The sequence below is a fragment of the Anoplolepis gracilipes genome, chromosome 15 (genome assembly GCF_047496725.1).
Source record: "Anoplolepis gracilipes chromosome 15, ASM4749672v1, whole genome shotgun sequence".
Taxonomy (NCBI): Eukaryota; Metazoa; Arthropoda; class Insecta; order Hymenoptera; family Formicidae; genus Anoplolepis; species Anoplolepis gracilipes.
The window spans coordinates 230001-256393 of record NC_132984.1 but is presented as its reverse complement, the minus strand read 5'-3'; the positions used below and the strand labels follow the sequence as shown (position 1 = coordinate 256393).

The following is a 26393-nucleotide window of genomic DNA, read 5'->3' as shown; positions in this document are numbered from 1 at the left end:
TATTAGAGATCGTAATACTACCGTGTTGCTCGATTATCGCGCAAACATTATTCGCCGAGTGGGGAAAGCGTGATAAAAGCGACCATGACTCGACAAGGTTTGCACAAGGCCTAGTAACACTAATAAATAACGTATTGATATTTCGCTGTGATCGTCGAGTACAATATGGCATTCGCAAGTGTTGTATTAACATCTTTGGCATGGATCGCCATAAGTTACATCGTTTATAATTTCTGCCGGTTAGTTTTTATTAAAATGCCAAACACCTTACCCGGTCCAAAAACATTGCCATTAATCGGGAACGCTTTTTATTTCATGCACATGAATACTGATGGTAATGTGAAAGAGAGCAAGAAAGAGAGAAATAATACGTTTAACTTACATACAAATATAATTTTCTATGTTGTAAAAAATTCTTTTAGAAATTTTGATTTCTCTATTTAATCTTCTGAGAAGTTATTCCTCTCCGTTCCAAGTTTGGATAGGCAACAAGCTATTTATTGGAATATACGAGCCGGATCAAATAAAGGTAGAGAAACAAGAATCTTCTACTACATATATACACACACATATATATATATATATATATATATATATATATATACATATGTATGTATGTACATATATCTACTTTTAAAAAATCCTCTTTTATAGACAATTCTCTATAATTCTCTATAATTTGACATTTATTGCACGTCATCTCTCTAATGTTTAATTAGAATAATTTTTCGAAATATTAATAATATCGCGGTGCAGATATTAAATTTGTACACGACCTTATAGGTCGTCTTACAAAATAGGCAGTGTTTGACTAAAGGTATATTTTATAAATTTATCGAGGCACTACTTGGCAGAACATCATTGATAACGATACCTGGTAAGTTATATTTAAAAAAGTCGAGCTTTTTAATTACAATCGTTTGTAATAATTTAATTTACATATCCGGTAAAAAATTTTTATATATAATCAGACAAAAATGGACGTATCTAATTATACAAATTTATATGCAAAATTTGTCCATTTTATATATAATTATATATAATTATACATAATTATACATAAAATGATGCAGGGATTGTGTATAAGTATGTATAAGCTTACATATTTCTAATTGCAGCTATTAATCCATTTATATACAAAAATATACGTAACATTTTATACGGTGTCACCTATAATTATACATATTTTTACACAATTGTATAGAATACTGTATAATTATATTCAATTCTGTATAACTATACATAAGAAATTTTTTATCGGCTAATTAGATAGTTGCAAACAATTTCCATATATACATAAGATTTAAAAACTATGTGTTATACAGAATGTACTGGTAAAGGTGGGCAGTCTCTCGTGGGTATGTAGAGCAGGTAAAAATAACGCCATAAATTCCTATAAAATTTTTTTCTATAATGAATTTCTACCGAAATATTTAACTCTCTAAAGTTTAAATTTGAGAATCATTTTTCTTAAACAACTTTTATATTACTTTGTAGATCTTAATAATAATGTATAAGAACTTTTATCATTATTAAGTTTTTTTAACTATTTTTAAAATAGTGTGACAGATATTTTTATCATCTCGGAGAGCCAGGATCGGATCATCCGTAAGTCTTTTCACTTGCAAAACTTTAAAGCCGGTGGGCTTTTTTATTTTTAAATTATGTTTTTAGATTCTTCACATCTTTCTCTAAGAAAAAGGTATTCTTGTTTTATTTCGTTAAAACTAACCGTTTTCAAGAAAAACGCATTTGATCGATAGAAACCCGGTAAAAAATTTCTCATATATAATTATATATAACAATATAAAAGTATATAGAAATATATAAAATTCTGTATAAGTTATGTATAGTTATATATAGTATGCATAATTTTGTATTATCGTTAACTGACATCTAGCCAACATTAATATAAAATTATATATAATTATACATAACTTATACAAAATTTTATATATTTCTATATAATTTTATATGGTCATGTATCATATCTGATTATACATCACAAATTTTCTACCGGGAAGTAAACCTTTATTCGTAATAACTGACAATAAATAATGATTTTTAAAATAATACAAAATTACATTGTGTATTAAAATTTATTTAAAAGAAAACAAATTTAGCCAAATTTAAAAAAATGTATTTGTCCACTATGATAAATAATTTTTTTTCAAGAAATTGTTTTCTCTTTAACACACAATGTAATTTTGTTAGAGACAAATATCTCGGTAGAAATGCACTGTAAAAACAAATTTTATAGGAATTTATGGGGTTAGTTTTTTACCTGCTCTACATATGCCCACGAGAGATGATTGCTCATCTTTACCAGGACACTCAGAAAAAAATATTGATATATTAGTGGTTTAAAAAATGTAATTAATAAATGTATATGATTATATATATTTATATTTATATATTATATATATATTATATATATTTATATTTAATTATATGTAAACTTATTTTCCTATTATAAATATTATAGTCTATATATTGTATTATATTTTTATTTCTTTTTTTCTTTTGTAATATTTATTTTAGCACCCACATGGAGTAAAAATCGAAAAATAGCATTGTCAAGCTTTAATACAAATATGTTACGAGGCTTTTTCAATGGATTTGTCGAGCAATCTTTAATACTTACAGACAATTTAGAAAAAATTGGATTAAATGGAAGAGAGATTGCGTTAAAGAGATTTATATCGCATTGTACTTTGGCTATTGCGTACGGTAAGGTCAAATATAATTTTTGATCCATTCTTTCAATTATCCGCATATTATAAAAACTCTTACGGAACATTTTTGTCATTATAAAAATATAAAAAATAAAAAATTACAATTTCTACAAAAAATAGAGAGAGAGAGAGAGAGAGAGAAATGCATTAACAAATACATGTTAAAGATTAATGATATTAAATATTGCTAACTTGAAAAATCAAAATTTAATATTTCGAATAAATATTATGTGTATATAAAAATATGCAATGATTTATCGTAGTCATGTTCGTTGATTTTATCGATTGCAAGTTCACACGAGAATCAAATATATTTTAAACTAGATTTATAATTTGGAATAAATTCAAAACAAAAGTTTATTTATAATTTTAATTACGTATAATACAAAAAATATTTGAAAAATTATAAATATATATACAAAATATATATTAGAAAATATACATGTATATATTAAATATATACATGTATATATTAAGATATGCGACACATAAAATTAGACATAAAATTTTATCTTGAATTGTAAATTGTAGATTTATCGCTTTTTGTATCATAAAAGTAGCCATTTCTTTATCGCTTCAGGAAATATTTATTTTCTTAAGTCCATTTTACCAACGATAATTTAAGTTATGACAAAATTCAAGGTAAAATTCTATTCATGTCACATATTTTAATGTACATACACATGTATATATATATATATACAGGGTGACCTATTTTTAATCTACCCCTTATAATTTTACAGGAAGTGGTTATAGCGAAAAATGTTTTATACCAAAATTGTAGGGCTTTTAGTGACGCATTACATATGTAATATTATATAGTATAATTAATATGACCTTGGGCAGCATTGTCAAGGTCATCTTCAATTTTTTAAATGGAACTCTCTACTTTTCATTGTATATTCTTGTAGCTTATCTCGAAAGCTTTCCAAAACACTATAATTAAGTATTTTTCTTTTTCGTTAAGTACTTAATTATAGTGTTTTCAAGATAAGCTACAAGAATATACAACGAAAAGTAGGAAGTTCCATTTAAAAAATTGAAGATGACCTTTATCTCACTTTGATAATGCTACCCAAGATCATATTAATTATATTATGTAATGCGTCACTAAAAGCCCTACAATTTTTGTATGAAACATTTTTCGCTATAATCGTTTCCTGCAAAATTATGAGGGGTGATAAATTAAAATGGGTCACTCTGTATATATATGTATATATATAATCTTAAAAGAACAAAAAATAATTCGAATTATCGAGCGTTTCGCGTTACCAAGTTTTGAAGTTATAGAGGTGCGAGAAAAATTCGACTTATAGAGGTTTTGACTTTTGACGGAATTTAATTTAATTTTTCGCTGTAATATTCAAGAAGCATTATTAGCACTGTTACTCACAATGAGACTCATTATTTGTTCAGGCATTTAGTTGTTTTTTGCAAACTGACAAAAGAGAAGAGAGAGAAAGAAGCTGATACGGAATCTTTTTACTTCGAGTTATAGAGGTTTTATTGATCAAACTTCGAAATATAGAAGTCAATTCATAATATTGGCCTCTACATCTCGAAAGAATTCAAATTGAGGTGAACTATAAGTTTTGTATATACACATATATATGTATATAATGTGTGTGTGTGTGAAAAATCACATTTACTTAACTGGGTGTATTATAATGCGTGAAGAATAAATACACCAATTATTAGTCACAGAGGCGTAGCCAGACCTACATTTAGGAAGAAAGAAGGACTAAAAAAATTTCTGCGTTTTTGGAGACTACCGTTTATTTTTTATTGAAAATTATAAAATTTTTGGGGGATTTTTAGTCATTGACTTAAAGTTTCTCTCTCTCTCTCTCTCTCTCTCTCTCTCTCTCTCTCTCTCTCTCCTCCCCCTCTCTCTCTTTCTTGAGGGTGGAAGGGAGGAAAAGAGGAAGGGAGAAAGGGAGAGAAGAAGTTCGAGCAGCCATAGTTCCTGGCTACGTCGCTAATTAATCAGTTATTAGTTAACATTTTAAATAACGAGTTTGTTTTTTCACGTGCTGTAAAGACAATATAGTAGGTGTCAAGTTGGATTTACAATCAGAAAAAATCAGTCAGTGCTATGAAATATTAAAAAGGTAAATATAGTTTCCTTCTAAGTTTAGAATCTAACAATAATTGACAACATATAATTTTTTAATAATTATGATAATTTTAAATTTTAATATGTACCAAAGTATCTTCAATTAAAAATTTTTATTATAATAAATATTTTGAATATTGTACAAGAAAGAAGAAAAGATGAGCTTTCTTTTCAATTATGCGTATATTGTATATTAAAAAAATTTAATAATTGTGATTAATTAAATATACACTTTTATGTCTTATGGTAAATTGCACTTTAAAAGAAAAACATTTCAGTTGCAAAAGAAGTTTAACCTGCAGATTCCAAAATATATTCTTGTATTCTAATATTATATTCAACCTCACTGGTTTCGGACGTAAACAAAAGACTGGAAATTATGATATACATTCCATCCTAAATGAGGTATACTCGAGAAAGATACGAATATATTCGTTAATATTTTAATTTTTAAATATATATATCGCTCTTTGTACAACTACAAATTGTATAATTTATTATTACAGATGATGCAGCAGCGACAATATGCATTAAATAGATCGGATAAAACGGATACTATGAATAAAATAACTCGTAAGTTGATATTTTTTTCTTCACGTATATTTCAGTCTCTGTGTTTATTATGATATTGTTTATCAATACTTTTGCCACCTGCCAGCGAAATAAATTTTATCTAGAATTGCAGTTGCGCTACTAAAGCAACATGTTTTTTTTCTACTGATAAATTCTACTCTTTTAAACTTACCTCGCAATTATTAATTTTTTGGAAAATAAAAATAAGGATATAATATATATATATATATATATATATATATATATATATATATATATATATATACAATTTTTCTGCTTTCTCCATCGTTGCCTTAAAATTGAGAAAGTAATCGACACGCTATATTTTATAATTTTTCTTTTAAATATAGATAAGACATTTTACGATATTATTTTGGAAGCATCTCATAAGGAAAAACTGACGCAACAGAATATTCACGATAGCGTGTTTACGATGTTAGCAGCGGTAAGATGTTTTTACGTACATTTATATTTATACATTATACTTATCATATATAGATGCATAAAATTCATAAATAAATAAAATCTATATTTATTTTAGTCTGCCGACACGGTCTCTGTTACGATAGATTTTGCGATCTTTATGTTAGCAAATTTTCCGGAAATACAAGTATGTATAGATTCAATTCATTCAAATATAGTTTAGTCACTCGTTTTATAAACCAAATATTCTACAATTATATGATACAGTTTTTTAAATATAAAAGATATAATTTTAAAATATAAAAGATACATTTTAAATAATGATCAAAAAATGATTCGACATCAATTTTGTTCTTCGAGTAAATAGCTTTCGTATATACAAAATATTTTTTTATTTTTTACTGTTATATTGCTTATATATGATGACAATTTTTAACACTATGTATATATAATTATCTACTTTAATTTATATAGAAAAAACACTCTGAAGAAATTTTTTTTTTTACTTTTCCTTTGTCTTATTTGTTTAAATAGATTCACAAATAGGTGGCTAAAATCTTTTTGCATGGTAAAATAATCTTGAAAAATTTCCTTGCACCATGCGATAATTTGTTTCGTCCTTTGAAACGCCATTCAAAAAGATTTTATGCTTAAAATATTTCTTAATCTCGTCAAAAGTATAGAAAGTATAGATATATGATTAAATATCTTGTTTCTTATGGGATATATCCTGCATATCCGTGTATGCGTTTACAAGTATACTTATATAAGTACCTATTCTCGTAAAAGGAAAAAGCATATAAAGAATTACTGGAGATTTATGACGTGGAAACTCCTAAATCCGCACCAGTTAAATACAAAGATGTACAACACATGAACTATTTGGATCGTGTTATTAAGGAAACGTTGCGATTATTCCCTGCAGTGCCTGTAATTGCACGATATCTGACAGAAGATCTAAGAATGGGTTTGTTTATAAATATATATATATATATATATATATATATTTTTTTTTTTTTTTTTTTTTTTTTTTTTTTATTAAAAGTCGCGCTTTTCTCGTAAAAAAAGACAAACATAGAAAAAGCATTCAGTAATATGCGCATTCGATAAATAAGTTGATATTTTCTGTTAATTTTTTCTACTCGCAAATTATAAAAGCAAATCAACCAGATATGTATATGTATAGTGAAACATCTTAATTTCAATTTTAAATACATTTTTTAAGAGATTATTTAACAGAAATTGTGCTCGAATATTTTACAGATAAAAAAAATATATTATCCCTTTTTTTGTAGACCAAATAATATACATATATATATATATATATATATATATATATATATATATATATATATATATATATCTGTGATGTAAAACTAAATATAGATTAATTTGGATTATTATATCGTAATAACACCTAATTATTCAAAGAGATATATGTTTTAGGAGAGATTATTTTACCGAAAGGTGCTGATGTTATCGTAGCATTAGGAAAGGTACACCGAAGTAAAAAGTATTGGCCAAATCCATTAGTGTTTGACCCAGACAGATTTCTTCCAGAAAAACTGGAAAACTCTCAGTTACACTATTATTTGCCTTTTAGTAACGGGCCTAGAAATTGCATAGGTACGTACAAAATAAATTATAAAATTTACTTCATAAACATGTAATTGTGACAAACTCTTACAGGTATAAAATATGCGATGATTTGCATGAAAGTTATACTAGCAACTTTGATACGAACATTCGTGTTCAAAGTAGATGAATGTATCGGGATCGATAAGATAAAATTAAAGTTCGAGATATTACTGGCTCCTATTGAACCTTTGAAAGTCAAAATTGAGAGGCGGAATCCATTAAAAAGACTATAGAGTACAAATATATTAGACAATATATGTATATATATATCATTAATATTACATAATGACATTTCAATTAACTGTGTAAAATAAAATGGTAAATTATATTAAACCGTCCAAATGAATTATATTAATCGCCTCCAAACATTTTTGTAATATAATTGTTAATGATAAACAATATTAAAATTTTTTTAAATTAAAAGATTTTCTCGCCCGGACTGTAGCTAAAAATTTTCTAAAATCTTAAAAATAATAATAATAATAATAATAAAAATGTATATTTACTCATGCAAATGCAGTGATCAGTAAATAATGATCAGACGATTAATCTCTCATCCGATTATTATTTCAAATACTCTTTAGTAGAACGTATACAAAATAGATCTGGTTTTTTCTTTTAATTTTTATATTAACGAAGGTGTCAATAAGGCAATAAAATATATTATGTACTTTATTATGAATATAATTAATATACAGAACTAAAATGAACGCTCATGATTCTTAATCAAATTTAAACATCACGTGCTAACAATATAAAAAGAACTCAGTCATTTTCAACAATATATAATTATTAATCATTACCTATAAAGCGTGTATATATCCCAGGATTGAGACAGAATTATCGTTATAATCATCATATAAATATCGTTGACGAATAACATGCTGAGACTCTGATTAGATGTTTTCTTTTTTTCATATTACTAATACGATCGTTATTATAATACTCGAATTCGATTTAAGTAGGAATCCAGAAATGATAAACTATCGCTTTGACTTTGTATATTGATTAGCATTGCTTAATAAAGTATATATATATGTATGTATTTTGTTGCAATATATCAAAACAACGATCCTAGTAGCAATATAAAAAAAGATATCCATCATTTTCTCAACTGCTATTCGTCAACAAAATATATAATTATTAATCGCTTTCTACAAAAGATGTCTGTATTCCACGATTAAAAGGCAAAACGTGCTGTGTAGAGACACTGTACGTACACTGCGTCTTACTGTTTCATATTTAGGCATGCTATATATTTATATGTACTGCGTTGTCATAAACATTACACTAATAAATATATCATAATATTACATGACGTATTTACATATACAATACACACGGTCGATCCTAATCTCACATAATATCGTCGTCGCTCGAGACTTTGCCTTGGGAGAAATCATTTTTCCCACATGGTTTGCGGAAATATTTCGCGATTCGTGAACGCCACCGCAAGAGGTCCTTGATCGCCTCAACGCATCGGTTTTGGTCACGTGGTGGTCTCCGATACTTTCCTGGAACGACCGCTCTTCTTGTGTTTAGCAGGCTCGCTATCGTTATCCGACAGGGAGGAATCCCTGAGCGACTTGCGACCGCGACCGACGTTTCTTTCTTCGTTTTCTGAACCGAGTGACTCTCGGTTCGACTTGCGGCGCTGCCGTTGCGGCGGTTGGTTACACGCTTCCATCATTTCGCGCAGATGCTTTCGCTTCGCGTCCCAGAACATCTCCTGCCGCTGGGCAATCTCGGAATATCTATAGTATGAAAAAAAGTAAGTCATCAAAATTTCTAGCATACTTCTAGCTCTCTATGTTGAAAAATGCTTAAAGAAAAATATTTTAAAAAGTCTCAATGGGTTGTAGCGATTACCTGTCGCAGAAACTCCAGTTAGGTGGCTGTTTCAATCGCCAACCCTTCTTCGGTTCATATATCCCGAGTTCCTCAAAAATTTGATTGATTTCATCTGGCGCCAACTTAATAAAAGATAAGACTGCGTTGCGCTTGAGATACTGGTGTTCCGTAAATAGTAATAACTGCAAGACACATATATATATAATTCATCTTTTCTCCTTTTTCCGTTTCAAGTTTTTTATCCATTCATATAGTATTTTTTTTATTAAGAAACTTTGAAGAAAACAGTTCAATTATCAATACTACAATGATAAAATATAAAAAGTTTCATCAGCAGTTCAAATTTTACAATTGAAGTAAAAGTTAAAAATCATTTAAAAAATTTATTAAATCCCAGTGTAAAATTCAAAAAGTAAGTGATTAAAAAGTAAATAATTATATGTTTATGTGAGACACTTGATTCTTTTAATGTTCCACATAAAATTGCATTTTATAAAGCAGTAATCTACTGTTCTCAAGTAAGACACTCACGATGTAATCGCGAGCTTTACACATGAGCTCGGACACACCAATCTGCATAGAGGGATTGTCCTTGGGATAGATTAGTTCGCTGTTCACGACCCAATTACCCTGCACGAGCACAGCCACTTGCTGCAAATATTTCAGCACTGTTGCCGTATCATGTTCCAGCGATAAAAACTCACGTAATGTGGCAAAAGATATAACCCTCACTGCAAAAGAAAAGAAACGGACTCTACTTATTCTATCAAGTTTTCGCATCGTTTAAAAATCTACTAATAAACTAAAATGAACAATTATGTTGAAATAGAGTAGAAAATTATATGTTCAAAATATAAATAGTCACACATATTTAAGACGTTTGTATAATAAATTAAAATTTCAATAAATTGAAAGCAATTGTATATTTATATTAATATATAAATTTTATATTTATACGTAGAGGAAAAAGTTGTCCAAAAAATATTTTTTTTTTATTTAATAGAAATTATAATCCTCTTTTCTTCAAGATTGGTAGAAGAAGAAAAAAAAAGTGTTTTTCTCACAGTGTTTCATGATTATCCTGACTTGGTCCTGCAGAGGCAAGGTTGTGATGTTGTGAAAGTCTGTCTGATTTTCATACTCTCGCGAGTTACACTCCTCGGGTACCAATAGCGACAGATAATTCCTCGGCACTAAATTCAGATTCACAGACTCGTCTGCTGACGCACAGAACATCTCCATCCGTGTCAGCTATAAAAAGATTGAAAGTAAAATTAAACAAATTTGGTTTAAAAAATGAGTATTCCATTTTAATTTATGTACAAAAAAGATAAATAAACTTTGTATGTCAAAATTTGAGCATAATAATCGACGTATTAATATTAATTTCGTATAAACTATAGTTTTCATAAAAACAGACATTGCGCCGTTTATCTCTTTACATTATACATTATTTGATAAATTTCTATATGTATTGAAAAAAGAAATATCTTTATCGATGCACAAAAGTATAACAATATATAAGTGCATATAACATAACATGTCTCATGTAATCTATGGAATTAATTTTTTAATCATTTAATCATTCAAATAAGTGTTACAATTACTTTTATGTTTCAAAGATGAAAATATAAAATGATATACATATATGAATAAAATTATATAGAAAACCTGAATATAGCTATTAAAATACCCATTTCTACATCAATGTATTGTTGTAAACTCGAGAAATAAATATTTACTTCAGTTTGTGTATCATAAAACGGTATGTAATTTGCATGTATCCAAGGCTCCTCCTGACTCTTCTTGGAATGATGCTGAAAAGACTGCTCCTGCATCCTCTTTAGATTATCTGGCAGATGTTTGGCAAATGTCACTTGTACCGGCACAGCATTATCCTCCTCTTCATCACCATCTGCATTTTAACAAATAAATTTATTAACACGTCTCGTTCATTTGTCATCGAATTGTAAAGATTCCATACATAAATTGCCTAGATAAATTGTACAAATTCACAAAGACAAATTTTCACTTACCATCTCCTGTACCTTTACCTCCATCCTTGCCACGTTTGTCGTTCTCATCCAAGTAATCACATTGTAGTTTCATATGCAACATTCCATTCAATGGTGTAATATGCAACTCATCATCTTGAAAAACTCCGATTGCTAAATTCGAGCAATCTGACATTGTCCGTTCCGAAGTTAACACAATCTTGTCCATCAATTCACTATTGAGAAAAAAAAGTGATTAATCCAATTTTAAAGTTAATACAATTTATTTAGAGATATGTTCAAACTGTAAGTCTTTCAATATATCGTATATGGCTTTAATGTTCATAAAGACATATATGTTTATTATAGTATAATTTATAAATTTATATTATAAAAAATGTAATAAATAATAATTATGACTGTATATTGATCAAGTATTACAATATATATAAGTATTATTATAATAATAAAGATAAAAATGCAGTTTATAGATATATATACAAATTTTACATATCAAATAAAAAAATATCAAATAAAAAAATTTTTAATTTTTTTATAGAAAAAAAAATTAATTAAAAAATTGATATTTATATAAATAAAATATAATAATTTGTGTATATATATATATATATATATATATATATATATATATATATATAATTATGTACATACATAATATATATAAAAAAATATTAATATTTCTCTTAATGATAATACATTTCTTTCAAACAAAAAATAAAATAAAATAAAATCTGTAATCTTCTAAATGCAGTTTTAATATGCATGTAGAATGACTAGAAAAAATAATTTATATTTATGTAAAGAAAATCATACATATATATGATGCATAAAAAATCAATAATTCTAAAAATTTCGAAAAATTTCTTGTAACCATGAAAATTACAAAAAGTATATTCTTTATCTAACGATAACTTTTTTCACAATTATAAATTCTTCTTCTATCAGTTAATCTTGAAATCTTATTAAATACCTATTAAATACTCTTTCATCATCCTTCTTAGATTTACTATCTGCAATAAGAGCCAATTGTTTCCCCATGCTGGAATCATAGATGTTTTCATTTAACGTATCTATTGCAAACTCCATGTGGATCTTCTTATTTTCAGGCTTGATAGAGGTTTTCAAGATCGTAGCGTTGGCATAGCCATCGTTGAAATATGCAGGGTACTGAACAATATATAGTTTATCCGCCAGAGTCTTGGACAGGAACACAGGTATCTATAATAATTGCTTCTATTACGTATGCAGATAAATAAAAAACTTGAAAGCAGTAGTATTTTATATGCAGCATAGTAAGAAAAAATATCCTAACTAAATTTTAATCAGAATAAAATATGATGAAGAGAAATAAATAAAGTAAGCGATATAACATAAAATCAAAACGAAAGAATAGAACATAAAAAAAGGAAGAAACAATAATAAAAAAAAAAAAAAAAAAAAAAAAATGGATTAATAGGCATCAAATATGTTAAATATGAAAAGTTATGTATAACTGCCTTTAAGATTATGTATACAGATTTAATACAATCTTTGTTATCATATAATACAATAATAGATAACTATAAAAATTAATTATTTAATTTTAGATCACTCATGCAAAAGCTGTGGAATCTAACCTGGAAATTGGGTTTCAAAATTGTGTCGATACTCAAAAGTTGAAATTAAAAAGAAAAAAAAAAGATAAATATTAACCAAACTAACCTCTTTGACGACAGGATCGCTGTCTATTTCTGTGGTGTTCATTTTTAATTTTTATCACGCTTTTCGTTAAATTACTCTTACAATAATTTTGATATACCGTACTCCTTCATGTACCGATTACTGCTGAATACTGATACACAGCACACAGCAGACAGCACGACACGCCGGAATCTTTCAAATAACCTAACCTAACCCTTAATTCAATAAATTAATCTATGGCATGTAGTATATATGCGACAGACTGTAAACGCTGTAAACTATAGCTGTGGTCGGGGAGACGCTACGAATGCTTCGAAACATCATTTCATCTTTATTTATGTGGAATGTAGAACAAAGATAGAATAATGTTTCGAAGGATGAGTATCAATGGGACAGAATTTTGATTGATCAACTGTGCTAGTTATCTCTAGGCATCGGTCGATTTGTGTGGTGTGTAAATAAAATCCATAAAATAAAATAATAATCAATAAAATAAAAATCAACAAATTAAAATAAAATTAATAAAATAATGCTATGCTAACTTTATTGGTTGAACAGGATCTTAAGACGACCTGAGCTGGATCTACATTGGTCGTATCGTAGCATCGTAAGTCGTAAGTCACAAGAAAGAACCAATCAGATTTGATTATTCTCCTCACGTTCAATTGCGATTGGTTAATTTCTTACAGTTTACGACAAGGAATTTAATTGGTCCATTTCCCTATGCATTTATTTATGGACCAATCAAATTCTTTATTCAATGGTTATGCATGTACCTATGCAAGTTTGTCTGAATAGGTACCCTTTATCAATACCGGCCATAGTTTAACTTGAGATTAAAGTTAATCGACATTAGTAAAATCACTTATATGCAGATTAATATATATTTATATGTTATTATAATTAATATCTATATTTATTGCATATACATATACATACATATACATAGCGAATAGCGCATGCGCGAAAAAGCCAGCATTGATTAGCGCAGTTTGCATTGACTGTTGACTCAAGTAGTCGGCCTTTCCCACTCCCACTCCCACTCCCCCTCCCACCCCAACCTCTCGCCCCACCTAACTGCATACAATACACCTTCATCCTTCATCCTTCATCTCTACTCTACTGCTCTGCTCTACACCTACACCTACACCCTACACCCTACACCTTTCTTCTTCGACCGATGACCGGGGACTGGGGACTGGGGCAGACCGGGGACCGGGGACCGGGGACCGGGGTTCACGCGAGTGTGCGCAGGGAATCGTGGTGATTGGTGATCGATCTTTCGCTTTCGCGTAATCGTCGCAGTAATAACGACGTTTCCGCGCGTAGGTTCTCGTATTTCCTCTCGCATTAGGAGACCCGCAATCCTGACTAGATCCCTCAAGATGGTGAAGATGGAGCATGATGTGAGTATCCTACGTCGCGTCGAATCGCGTAAAATATTGCTTGCCTCGAGCATCACCTTGTTTAATATACGCACCCGCGATCTGTTGTAAGAACGGAATATTTCTAAGGCAGATGCCACTGCACGCCTACTTGGTTTTCACGGATTCAACATTCGTATTATTATTAATATTATTGCGAAAAATCTGATTTCTGATACCCATCAGGCGAATACGTATTCGAGGACCGGCATCGTACTCGTGTAACGCCATCGATACAATGGTTTATACACACAATGGCGGAAGACAATTACTTCCTTCAGCAAAGCAAATCCTGATTACGAGCTGTAATGTCAGAGTGCTCTTTTACCTTATTCCTATTCTTTCTTTATTCAATTTTCCGATGTCTCAGATTTGCTTTGCCGAACGCGATAAATATCAAAACCAAAGATTGATAATGAAGTAAAAAGTAATTGATCAAGATTAACAATTTGCTTTTATACTTTTTTCTCTAAATTCGAAAAATTACTATTAAGATATATATATATATAATGAAGCAAACGCCTATTGAAAATCCATTTTGCTATGCACAAACCCTCGTTTTCACAATATTTACTATATTTTACATATTAAAGATAATAGAAAGAACAAATAAATAAATATATATATATATATATATATATATATATATTTGTTACGTTAGCAAGCAAGTTTCCAGGCTTCTACATTATTTCCCAAGATTGAAAAAGATTATCGAAACAACTCTAAAAGCTATATATTATCATCTAAAATCTAATCTAGCGTAACAAAAGTTTTGAAGTTTATACAGACAAAATAATATGCTACTATATTTGAGATTGCACAAAGGAATATTAATCAACTTGTAGAAATGAGCTTGGTAAAAATCCAGTTTTCCACTTTGAAATTCAATGAATTAAGTTTATTTATTTTTTTTTTTTTTTTTTTTACTAAACTTTTAATCTCATTTCTGCAAGTTCAATATTCCTTTGTGCAATTCCGAGTGTGATAGCATTTTATTTTGTATGTATAAATTGTAAAACTTTTATATTAAGTAAATATATGTTACGTTAGATTAGATTTTGCCCAGTACTATAAAACAACTAACAGAATTCGTATAATAATCTTTCTCAATCGTACGCAGGAAATAATATTAAAATTATATGGGATAGCTTTTAGGATCCCTTTAACGTTGACTTTAATTCTATCGCTTAACATTTCAGGATGGTAAAAATGAGCCGGAACACGTGAGAAAGTTGTTCATCGGCGGCTTGGATTATAGAACGACAGATGATTCGCTTAAAAAACATTTTGAACAATGGGGAGAAATCGTGGATGTTGTCGTCATGAAAGATCCTAAGACAAAGCGATCCAGAGGCTTTGGTTTCATCACTTACTCTCGTGCTCATATGGTGGATGATGCCCAGAATGCCAGGTAAAAAGGACCGATTTATTAGTTACATTGATTTTTGTGTTTAAAGAAATTTGTGATTTATCTCTGAAAAAAAGAATATTTATGCTGTCGTTAATAATAGAAAAATTTACTTATCTATTATAAGTTAGAGATTAAAGTCGCTAGTATTTAATTATAAACAACGGGTTAATTAAAACGACCTGACTAGCTGTTTTAATTAACCCGTTGTTTATTACTTATCTATATTTATTAAAAAAGTTTTTAATTTATTTTAAATTTTTACACGAGGCAAATTATTAATCTGTTTTACAGACCTCACAGAGTAGATGGCAGAGTGGTAGAACCCAAGAGAGCAGTACCGAGACAAGAGATTGGCCGACCGGAAGCCGGAGCTACCGTGAAGAAACTCTTCGTGGGTGGCTTGAAGGACGATCACGAGGAGGAGGATCTTAGGCAATATTTTCAGAGTTACGGTAGCATAAATTCGATTAGCATAGTCACCGACAAGGAGACCGGTAAAAAGCGCGGCTTTGGTTTCGTCGAATTCGATGACTATGATCCCGTCGACAAAATTTGTCTCCAACGTAACCACCAGATTCGTGGCAAGCATGTTGACGTTAAAAAGGTGAGGTTTTTTGAGCATTTTTCAAAGAGTTTTCTTTTTTAAATTAAAAATACGATATATATATATATATATATATATATATATATATATATATAAATAAAATATAATATACACAATATATGTATATGATACAAGAAAAAAATGTGTCACAATTTTTTCTCTAATTTTTTATTTTTTTCTAGTATTTTTTCCATGTCTTTTATAAATTCTATTAAAGTATTCTATTTTTGTATCATGTATATAGTTTTTTTTTTTTTTTATGCATTAAATTTTGACGAGAAAATTTTTTAGCAAGGAAATTTGCTTTTTTTGTTTTTTATTATATATTTTAAATCTTCATCAACGCGATAACTTGTTGCAGGCTTTAAGCAGAGCTGAAATGGCGTCTGCGTCCGGGGGTGGTGGTGGTGGCGGTGGCGGTAGCCGCGGCGGCCAGGGAGTGGGCAGAGGACCGCGCGGCGGTAATCAAGGCGGCGGTAGCTGGGGAGGACGCGGCAGCGGCGGCGGCGGCGGCGGTGGCGATTGGAATAACGGTGGTAATCAGGGTGGATATGGCGGTGGAGGTAATCAAGGTTGGGGAGGTAACGGACCATGGGAGAATCAGAATCAAGGTAAAGATTCGCAAATGGACACATTTTTTTTTTCTTATCCTGTTTTATAATATCTGATTTGCACGAGAAACACAAATAAACTCTTCAAATTTTAAAGCGACAAGAATCATCCATTACTTTTGACGCAAAGATAACTAAGTTGAATCATTTTTATTATCTTAAACGATGTGAATAATATTTTTATAAAATATATATCGATTGTGATATTTTAAAGGTGGAGGTTGGAACCAAGGCGGACAAGGCGGTTATAACAGCGGCGGTAATTGGAGCAACGACAACTTCGGCGGTGGCTATCAACAGGGATACGGCGGTGGTCCTGTGCGCAACAACTTCAACTCGGGTGGCAGATCGGCGCCCTACGCCAATTCAGGTCCTAGTGGCCGACAATCTGGCGACTCGAGATGGTTACCGCCCTTCGGTGGACAAGGTTGCTCTTCGAAAGTCGACAACAGTAGTGTGCTTCGCTTGCTTTTTCTGATCTTTATTTTCCTGCCATTATATACTATTTTCATCATAACAATTTTATCGAAAGACATAAATGACGAATTGCAGCTAACATTTGATTATTACTTTTGACGCTTATCAAAATTTGCGACAGTTTATCGACTAATTTATTACAATTCCACAACACATGTTTTGCATTAACTCAATCTCAATTAATCATTCATCAAAAATGTGAAAACGTTATAATAACACAATAACATATATATTTCTCTCTATTTTTTACATCAGTTTCAATATCTATTAATAGTGAAAATTTACGTAGAGAGGATAATACTATAACGTATACATTTCAAGATTCTTATCAATCATCCATGTTACATTTTTTATATCGTTTCATGTTGTATGATTTCCAAACGGAACATATCATTATTTTGTGTGATTATCAATCTTTCATATCATTGAGCAATTTGTAGCCAACCCATTTGTGTTTTATGATATTGTAGGACCCATGGGCGGAAATTCCGGCGGCGGTGGTGGTGGATATGGAAATCAAGGTGGTTACGGTAATTCCCTCGGCGGTGGAAACATGGGTGGCGGCGGAGGCGGAGGAGGCAGTGGAAGGAGATATTAGGAAACGAAGAGAGCATATCGCTGACAACCTCTCTCACTGGTAAGCACAATTATATCTAATTCTAATATAATATCATCTATTCGCTATTTCTAGGCTGCTTATCTATATCGCGAGATTCCGAAATTGTCGAGTGATTTTCCGCGGTTTTTTTTTTTTTTTTTTTTTTTATTTTTTTTTTTTTTTATTAAATATTAAAGATATTTTATTAATTTAATTAAATTAAGAAATATCAATTACGATTCATGCAGCAAAATTAATAATTAACGTCGACACACGTGAATTAATTTTTAATTTTTGGAGGATAATTTTTATCGATGTCAATCAATTGATCATTAACGTTTAAGTCTTCTTAAGCGCGTTCTTTTATTACTTAAGATAATAAAAAAAAATCTTAACATTATACATATATAAATATAATCATAATTTTTCTACCGAGAGACGACGATTCTTCGAAGAATGATTATCCTGTCGTGATATATTTTATGGTTTGTGTGCAAACGATACAATTAGAGTGCAGAGTTATGTCTAACGATTGTTGCATCCCCATGTTTATCGCATTATTTTATCTGATGTAGCGATAGAATTAATCTGGCTATTTAGCAGCGAAACAATTCAATAGCGTTCTTTTTTTTCTTTCTTTCTTTTTGCAATCGACACATTTCCAAACAAAGATTAGAAGCGTAGAATAGACGAGAAGCTTAGATGGAGATAGCAAATTTGTTGTCTATATTTCTATTTCTCAAATATCTTATAATATTTTATCTGATAAGCTGATTAAAGAATAGTATTTACTTGATTTTATATATTTGTGCATATTATTATATAAAAAATAAGTAGGATAACGATTATCAACTATTTCACTCTGTTATAAAACATGTGAGAGAGATAAGAAGTGAGAGATTTCTTTCGAGGAATTTACTTAGTGTTCGCAATTATCAAATTTGTGTACTAGGACCTTCGAGGGTCTACAGGGTCAAGGATTTAAGAATCTCGGAATACTGGACTTTGAACACTCAAGAATCTTAAAAAAAAAAAATATATATATATATATACTTTTTCAATCTTTATAGATTTGTTATAGACTGAATTAAATGAGGTATTTCAAATTTTAACAAAACACTTTGGAATGTTTCCTTGAAAAATAACATTCCGCGAATGAATCAGACAACTAGAAAGCAATTTAAACCTTAAAATCGAGAATAATTAGATTAGAAATCTTTTGACTCAAGCTCTTGAAAATATAAAAGAGATTGTGAAAACTAGAATAGTCTTAAATATTAAGATTTGAATTGACGTAACATTTTATTTAAGATTCTAATTCTAAGAAATTAAACGTTAATTAAATTTCAGTCATATATTCGCATATTTTAAATTTCATAAAATGTAACTTGAGTTCTTGTTTAAAAATCACAAAGTTTATATATACATGTAAAACTTACAAAATTCTATAATTGTATAAATGTCTGGAAATAGGAGAGTCGTGTGTGTGTGAGAAATATAGAAGTTGAAATATTTATAAATTATCTATACCTATTTAGAAATCTAAAAATATGTCCGGAAATATTCAAATTTCAAAATTTATATATATAGAAAAAGCTGAAGAGTTTTTTTAAAATTCCGTGTTTAAAAAAGCAAAATTTAGAGTTTCAAAAGTGGCTCGAGAGAGTAACTTTATAAAATGAACGTAAAACGAAGAGGAATAGGATACGAGAGTCTATAGATCTCTGTAAGATCTCGGAAAGATTTCTGTAATCCAAAATGGATGTTTTTACCAAATCTGAATATCTTATCAAGTAATCCAAAGATTCGATAAATTCTTTGCTCGCGACCCGACCGCGGTCCTTTACACAGACTAGGGAACTTGACTAACGGATTTCTTGACTTTTAAACCTCAGGTGAAGCTACTACTCCTACTACTACTTGTCTTCTAGTCGCCAGTACTTGTGTACTGTTTAGTAATCGGAGGCAGGCAGGCAGGCAGGCTATCAGGCTAGAGAGACAAGACAACGAACAGGCAGAAACTCAGAAACTGTCAGGCAGGCAGGACAATCAGGATACAGGACAAAAATAAAGAGACAGAAAAAAAAAGAGAGAATCATCAGTTAGCTTGCAATGAGAGAGGCTTACATGCCTATCCTTTTCGAATCTTGTGTCCGATTTTTTCCTTCTTTTCCACTCATTGTAAACATTCTCGTACTATTGCACATCCCTCCTCCCACCCCGCCTCCCAGCTATTTCCTCCGAATATACATGCATGTCCTTTATGAAGATCTGGGCTCGTAAAGATTGATCAGGACAGGAAAGGAAAAAAAAAACTCGTGTTTACAAAAAGAAGATAATTTATACTAGGAGGAGAGAGAACGAGGGAGAAAGAGAGAGTACGCATATAAGCGTAACGACAAAAATGGCAACAGAAGACAGTGTATACCTCAGCGTTTGTTTATGTAGGAACTAGGTCTAATTAATAGGAAATATAATTAAATTTAATTATTTTACAAAACTGTATGATTGTTTAAGCGCTTAAAGTCGGCGAAATAAAAGTGAAAGAAACCTTTTCTTTATCACGTTTTAATTTTGTGACGCGAGGTTAGTAGGTTGTAAGATTCAAAGACTACAAGAGAGACATGCATATACGTACGCATCCATACACACACATACACGCACACACGCACACACGATCAGAGTCGAGAACAGACTGGCTACTCGGAATATCTTTCTCGTGCAACTTTGAAGTTTCGTCGCTTAATTTTATCAAACTTTATAGACAAAATACATGCGTATGCATGTGTGTGTGTGTGTGTGTGCGCGCATATATATATATATATATATATATATATATATATATATATATATATATATAGGTTATATATTGAAACTTCTCGCGAAAGCTTTTTCTTCCAAGTTGCATAATAAAAATATTCGAAATGATAATGGCAGAGCAGGATTGTCATCGGGATAGGCAAAATTTATATCTTGTACACCTTGAAGAGACAGATAGAACTTGTAGATGTATGTTAGATAACAAGAAAAAATGAAGAAAAAGAAACAAATAGCTGTATTGTCGATTTTGTAGTCAGTGAAAGAAACAAAAAGTGTCACCGATATCACCCGGAACGCGTCGATGTTTAAATGTATATCCGCAGTATTAAATCATTTGTGTGTATAGAACGAAAAATCAATCCCAGTTTTCTACAATTCTTTTCGTTTCGCGTGAAATCTCACGACTCGATTCGCAAGCTTTTTTCCGAACCTGTTACATTATTTCCCTCTCACAATCATGGACATTCATGTCATAAATAGTGATGATTGCACTCTGTCAAGTGTTTTAAATCGTTTTGTAACATGTGAAAATTTTGACTCAAAAATATCTCAAATATTATTTAAAATTAATTTAAAGAACTTGAAGATCTTAAAAATTTCAAAATTTTTTGGAAATTGAATTTTTTTTTTGTTTCGAGATCTTTCCTTTTCATTTCTTTTAGAAATTATTAAATTTTTTTTTAAATTTCTCGATTTATAAGATATAATATAATAATTTAAATATTTGTAGCATCGCTTGAAAAATTAAACGAAAAAGAGAAAAATGGATACTGTTATCACTAAAATAGTAGATAGATAAAACCCGTGAAAATTTTGATTTCACAATTAGATATAAAGTTTTACGTATTCAAAGATCTGATCCGATCTTCTCATCCTTCAATCAGCCTTCCACCCTTAGACCTAGAGTGATATCAAAGGTACTAGAGTAGTTAGCCTAGTGCAGTTTGAATCCGAATTTTTAATGAAGATTAGCAGCTTAAATGCCAGGAAGAAGCTAGAAAGCAGGCAGGTAGCAGAGAGAGAGAAAAAAGTAAGGGAGAGAAAGAGAGAAAGGATTCTAAGGCTGGGAGACAGGACTAGTGTTCGCGCGCTAGGCTTCTCGCTCTAGCCTCTATTATACGAATCACAGGTAGGAATGTTAAGATCTCATTTGCTCTCTTAGACATATATACAATACATATAAATATGTGCATATATATTTATATACAGAGTGTCTTGATTCGAGGATAATATATTGTAGCACAAAAGTTTGTGAAAAATAAAATTATGAAAGTGCGTACCATTATTTAATCCACAAGAAATAGTTTTTTTTTTTTTTTTTTTTTTTTTTTTTAATATAGAGGTTGTAAGTTTAGCCACATATATGAGATTATTTAAAAGATTGGTTGGTAAAAAAAAATTATCTGTGCGATAGTATCCGGCCTAATCTTTTATCTAACGTTAGTGATCGCAAAATGTTTGGCAATTAATTCCATGCTGTACATGTGATTCGTAAACATGATTTTAACCAACGCTTATGTTGAAACTTTAAATCTTTAAAAAACTATTTCTTTTAATTTAAAAGATGACATGTACTTTCATTATTTAATTTTTCACCGTCTTTCGTACTCCAGTTTTATTATCCACGAATTTTTAGATACTTTGCATATGTATATGTATATACAGGGTGCTAAATGGTAAAAACTGTGTGCATGATGTATTACAGTGTTGTTTTACAGTGTCCTTCAGGCGACTCTACATTGCATCTGGTATGCTGTGTACCAGAGAATATTGTTAATAGAGAAATCGCGAAAGTTTAATGAATTGAAAAGAATCGGTAGAAATTTGCCTTTTTTTTTTTTTTTTTTAATCGAACAAATTGATTTTTTTCGATAAATTCAAAGTTAGAAATTGTTTTATCTTTAAGATGTTATATTTCTTCCTTTTATATTTTACAGTTACATAAGTATACTGTATGAAATTAATATTGAATGTCAAATTGTTAGCAAAAAATAAATTTAAATTAAATCATTTTGATTATAATATTATTTTAATTTAAGTTTATTTTTTTGTAACAATTTGACATTGAATATTAATTTCATACAATACACTTATGAAATCTCTGTACTATCCGTGATTTATATTTTTATGTCTCTAATCTTCTTACCGCCAATTGTTTACGAGCGTTTCATTTCTTTTTATGATTTACAGTTACATTTGTATTTCTCTCTTAGGATTAGAGAAATTATAAAGCGCTAAGTAGCTAAATATTTAGTGTAGAATAGAATAAGAATGCTTTAACGTATTTTCTATTTTTATGTTAAAACAGAATTTTATTATTTATAATATATCTATCAATAGCTTCTATACTGTAAATTAATTTTATATATACACACACACACATACATGTGTGTATACAGGATATTTATTTATTTACTAACCGCTTAATTTTTACGAAAAGTACCAAAACAAGTCAATTTTATTTTCCAAAGAGGATATATGAAATATTAAATTTAATTGTTTCAAACCTTTTAGGGTAGTCACCCCTTCATAAATCTTAATTGGTAATAGTGCTTAAATAATTCATTATTTTAAAATGATGAATCTTTTGATTCTCTTTACAAGCATGTTTCTTTTTATAGTTCAAATGAATATTTTTCACTCATATATCCTTTTCTAAAAGCTACTGCGATATTTTTTGCAAAAATTAGTCGATTGAAAATTAACGAGATGAAAAATAATTTTCTAATGACTATTTCTCTGCATACATATACAGGATTGAAAAGATTGTTTATAAAAGTTATCGTTATTCAGAAGGTAATCGTAATAATTTCCTTTACGTTTTTTAAATATTAAAATATAACAAAGAAGCGATATAATATTTCGATATTGAAGTCGTTATCAATATAAAGGATATAATAATTTTAAAATCAGAGAAAACGCTTTCTGAAATGAAAAATAATATTTTTTCTTAAGATTTCTAAATTCTATAAATATAGAAAATTGTTTTTTCTTAGTTTTTCCTTTCAATAGACTTTAAATATAGTTAAAATATAGTTCTAACGCGATACACTTATTTACGATCCAGACTTGTTTTTAACATACTGTTATAACCGAAAGAAAAGTAAACGGTATCGGCGTTACAAGTTATATACTACTTTCCAATTTTGTATGTGTATGCATGTGCGTGTAATTAATTTTGATTAATATATATTAAATATATATTAAATTTCATATCGTCATTTATTTATTTTGAATGATATCTTATTTAGACGTAGTTGACTAAATTTTACTAAATTTTATACGTACATATATGTAATTTGTATAGAATATTTCTAAATATTTCTCTCTCCGTAAAGTTTGTAATATAAGTTAAAAAAAAAGAATATTATTTAAAATGTCTTGTAGCTTTTATTCAAAGTTGTACAAATATTATGATTATGATTCAACAAAACGTTCTGTAGATTTCTGCCGATTCTATTTGATTCATCTTTCTTTCGTAGAAAAAAAAAAAAAAAAAAAAGAAAAAAGATAGAGAAGGACTTAGATTGCAGGAAGCACATTTGCGTTTTGTATCGCTGTTGCATCGTTGCTATTCGTTTTGTTATGTATATTATATTTTCTTTTTGTTTCATTTCTTTTTCATGCCAATGTTCACGTGCGCACAAAAGAAATCTTTTTATTAAAAAAAATTGCATATAGAAATAGGGCTTTTCGAAAAACACGATGCTTTTCTCTTTTTATGTGTCGCGTCCGAAGAGAATTAGGATTCCCCGGTTAAATATGCATTATAGCTTTTGAAGGATCTTAGGCACACCGAGCACATTAAACTTCAATTACGCTAGTTACTCTCACAAGTCCAAGAATATTTGATACGATAGATATTAAAACTATCGCTTAAGAAGAAAAAAATTATAACTCAAAGCGATTACATTTTGAAAAACTTGCATTTAGAAATGATTTAGTTTATATACATATATGCATATTTATACATATATATATATATATATATATATACATTTGTTCATATAGCACAATACATATATATTTATAGTATACATAAATATATATTTATTAAAATTATATTTTATAACAAAATTTAGATTTATCAAAAGAATGAACTCTTTTAAAAAGATAAAAAAAAAGCGTAAAATAAATTCTTAGAAATTTATAATGTATTTTTAAAGATACAGATCTCTTTTTCTGACTTTTGGGTCCACTGTTAGATTTTTCACAAATTCTCTTAAATTGTCCCCTTTTTCTTGATACCAAATGTATCCAAGATGTTTCAAATATTAAGTATCGATGTTAAAAGTTCAAACTTTGCCATTTAAGATTCTTAAAGGGATAATTGAGCATGTATATGTTACGCCTTTCGTGCCCGAGGTCCTTCGGAAAAACTCGAGACTACCTAAGGTTTGAAAACACGATAGTAAGAAAAAAAAATTCATTAAAAAAAATCAATCGCTCTTGATCGAGATCTTAAGCGTCAATTTAGAAGGAAACGACTTAATCGAATTTAACGAATGAATTAAATAATAAGATGCGAGAGGAATAAGTGATAAAGGACGATAAAAACGTTGACAATTTGGTTTCGTTTGAGTTCTCGGGGACAGGCAGGGCGTGTTTGTGTTATCGAGACTTTTTTTTTTTACTTTTCACTGTATATTAATTGTTGTCTTTCGTTTTCATTAATTTCTGGTTTACCATTCGGGCTGGTACTCGAAGAGAGCGCCGTATCTCCGCTGCCGTCTTTCCGAGGCTGTCAACTGAGGTAAGTTCAAGTTACAATCCATCCCCACGTCTGATGATCAAAAATCTTTTCAGTCGCTTCGATCATTTGAGATCAGGTTTTTTTTTTTTTTTTTTTTTTTTATTTTCCAAGAAAATTTTGATAATTCAAGCTTCCAAAAATCCGAGTACAATAAATAATCGAGATGATTATTTTTTTAAGAAAATAGAAACTGCGTTTTAAAAATACTTCAGTTTTAGAAATACTAATCTAAATTATTAGAACATACATTTTTTTCACACTCTTAGAGATTCGAGTTTGAATGATTTAAGGACTTTCTCAGATCGGATGTGGAATCTTGGAATCTGATTTTCTTAAGTCTTTCAAACATTTTTACATTCACTATAAAATAAAGTATTTGATTTAAAGATTCTAGAAATTAAAAATTTTTTAGGGTCTTAAGATCTATTGTGCAATGTATTTAGGATTAATTATATTTTTACATATTTAATAAACTTCCTTCTAGTCTACAAAAATTGCATTTCATTTTCCTCCAAACTCTTAAATAAAATACACGCAACTGTATATTGTACTTGCGTACCATATTGAAAAATTATTTGAAGTAATTATGATACATTACTCTGTCTGCGACAGAGTTTAATGAAATCTAATTAAATGTATAATTAAATAATAGTAAAACATAAAA

At 29.4% G+C, this 26393-nt stretch overlaps 3 protein-coding genes across 7 annotated transcripts; 2 read left to right on the top strand and 1 right to left on the bottom strand.

Annotated features, from left to right (window-relative positions):
- The first annotated feature begins 67 nt into the window (after window positions 1-67).
- Window positions 68-7788, top strand: LOC140673730 (cytochrome P450 4c21-like). Of its 2 annotated transcripts, none has more exons than XM_072906842.1 (12): window positions 68-334; window positions 423-529; window positions 841-877; window positions 2542-2730; window positions 4777-4846; window positions 5130-5256; window positions 5358-5424; window positions 5775-5869; window positions 5966-6034; window positions 6637-6814; window positions 7294-7473; window positions 7537-7788. In XM_072906842.1, the coding sequence occupies exons 1-12, from the start codon at window positions 166-168 to the stop codon at window positions 7716-7718; spliced, it is 1470 nt and encodes a 489-aa protein (XP_072762943.1). In that variant the 5' UTR covers window positions 68-165; the 3' UTR covers window positions 7719-7788. The 2 variants fall into 2 exon arrangements, with proteins under 2 accessions (XP_072762943.1, XP_072762942.1); XM_072906841.1 differs by having other exon boundaries at window positions 74-334; window positions 784-877; window positions 7537-7783.
- Window positions 7789-8139: 351 nt separating this feature from the next.
- Polr3e (RNA polymerase III subunit E) lies at window positions 8140-13241 on the bottom strand. Its single transcript, XM_072906843.1, has 8 exons — window positions 13053-13241; window positions 12322-12569; window positions 11373-11566; window positions 11079-11251; window positions 10401-10587; window positions 9868-10067; window positions 9355-9518; window positions 8140-9239 (listed from the first exon to the last, which is right to left on the bottom strand). Exons 1-8 carry the CDS (start codon window positions 13092-13094, stop codon window positions 8975-8977), a joined length of 1473 nt encoding a protein of 490 aa, XP_072762944.1. The 5' UTR covers window positions 13095-13241; the 3' UTR covers window positions 8140-8974.
- A 1004-nt stretch (window positions 13242-14245) lies between these two features.
- On the top strand, window positions 14246-26155 carry Hrb87f (Heterogeneous nuclear ribonucleoprotein at 87F). 4 transcript variants are annotated; one of them, XM_072906845.1, is made up of 7 exons: window positions 14246-14437; window positions 15655-15866; window positions 16158-16470; window positions 16832-17081; window positions 17296-17535; window positions 18029-18195; window positions 25684-26155. In XM_072906845.1, exons 1-6 carry the CDS (start codon window positions 14417-14419, stop codon window positions 18154-18156), a joined length of 1164 nt encoding a protein of 387 aa, XP_072762946.1. In that variant the 5' UTR covers window positions 14246-14416; the 3' UTR covers window positions 18157-18195; window positions 25684-26155. The 4 variants fall into 4 exon arrangements, with proteins under 4 accessions (XP_072762946.1, XP_072762947.1, XP_072762945.1 ...); XM_072906846.1 differs by lacking the exon at window positions 25684-26155 and adding an exon at window positions 20052-21335 and having other exon boundaries at window positions 14249-14437; window positions 17296-17532; XM_072906844.1 differs by lacking the exon at window positions 25684-26155 and adding an exon at window positions 20052-21335 and having other exon boundaries at window positions 14249-14437.
- Window positions 26156-26393: the final 238 nt, after the last annotated feature.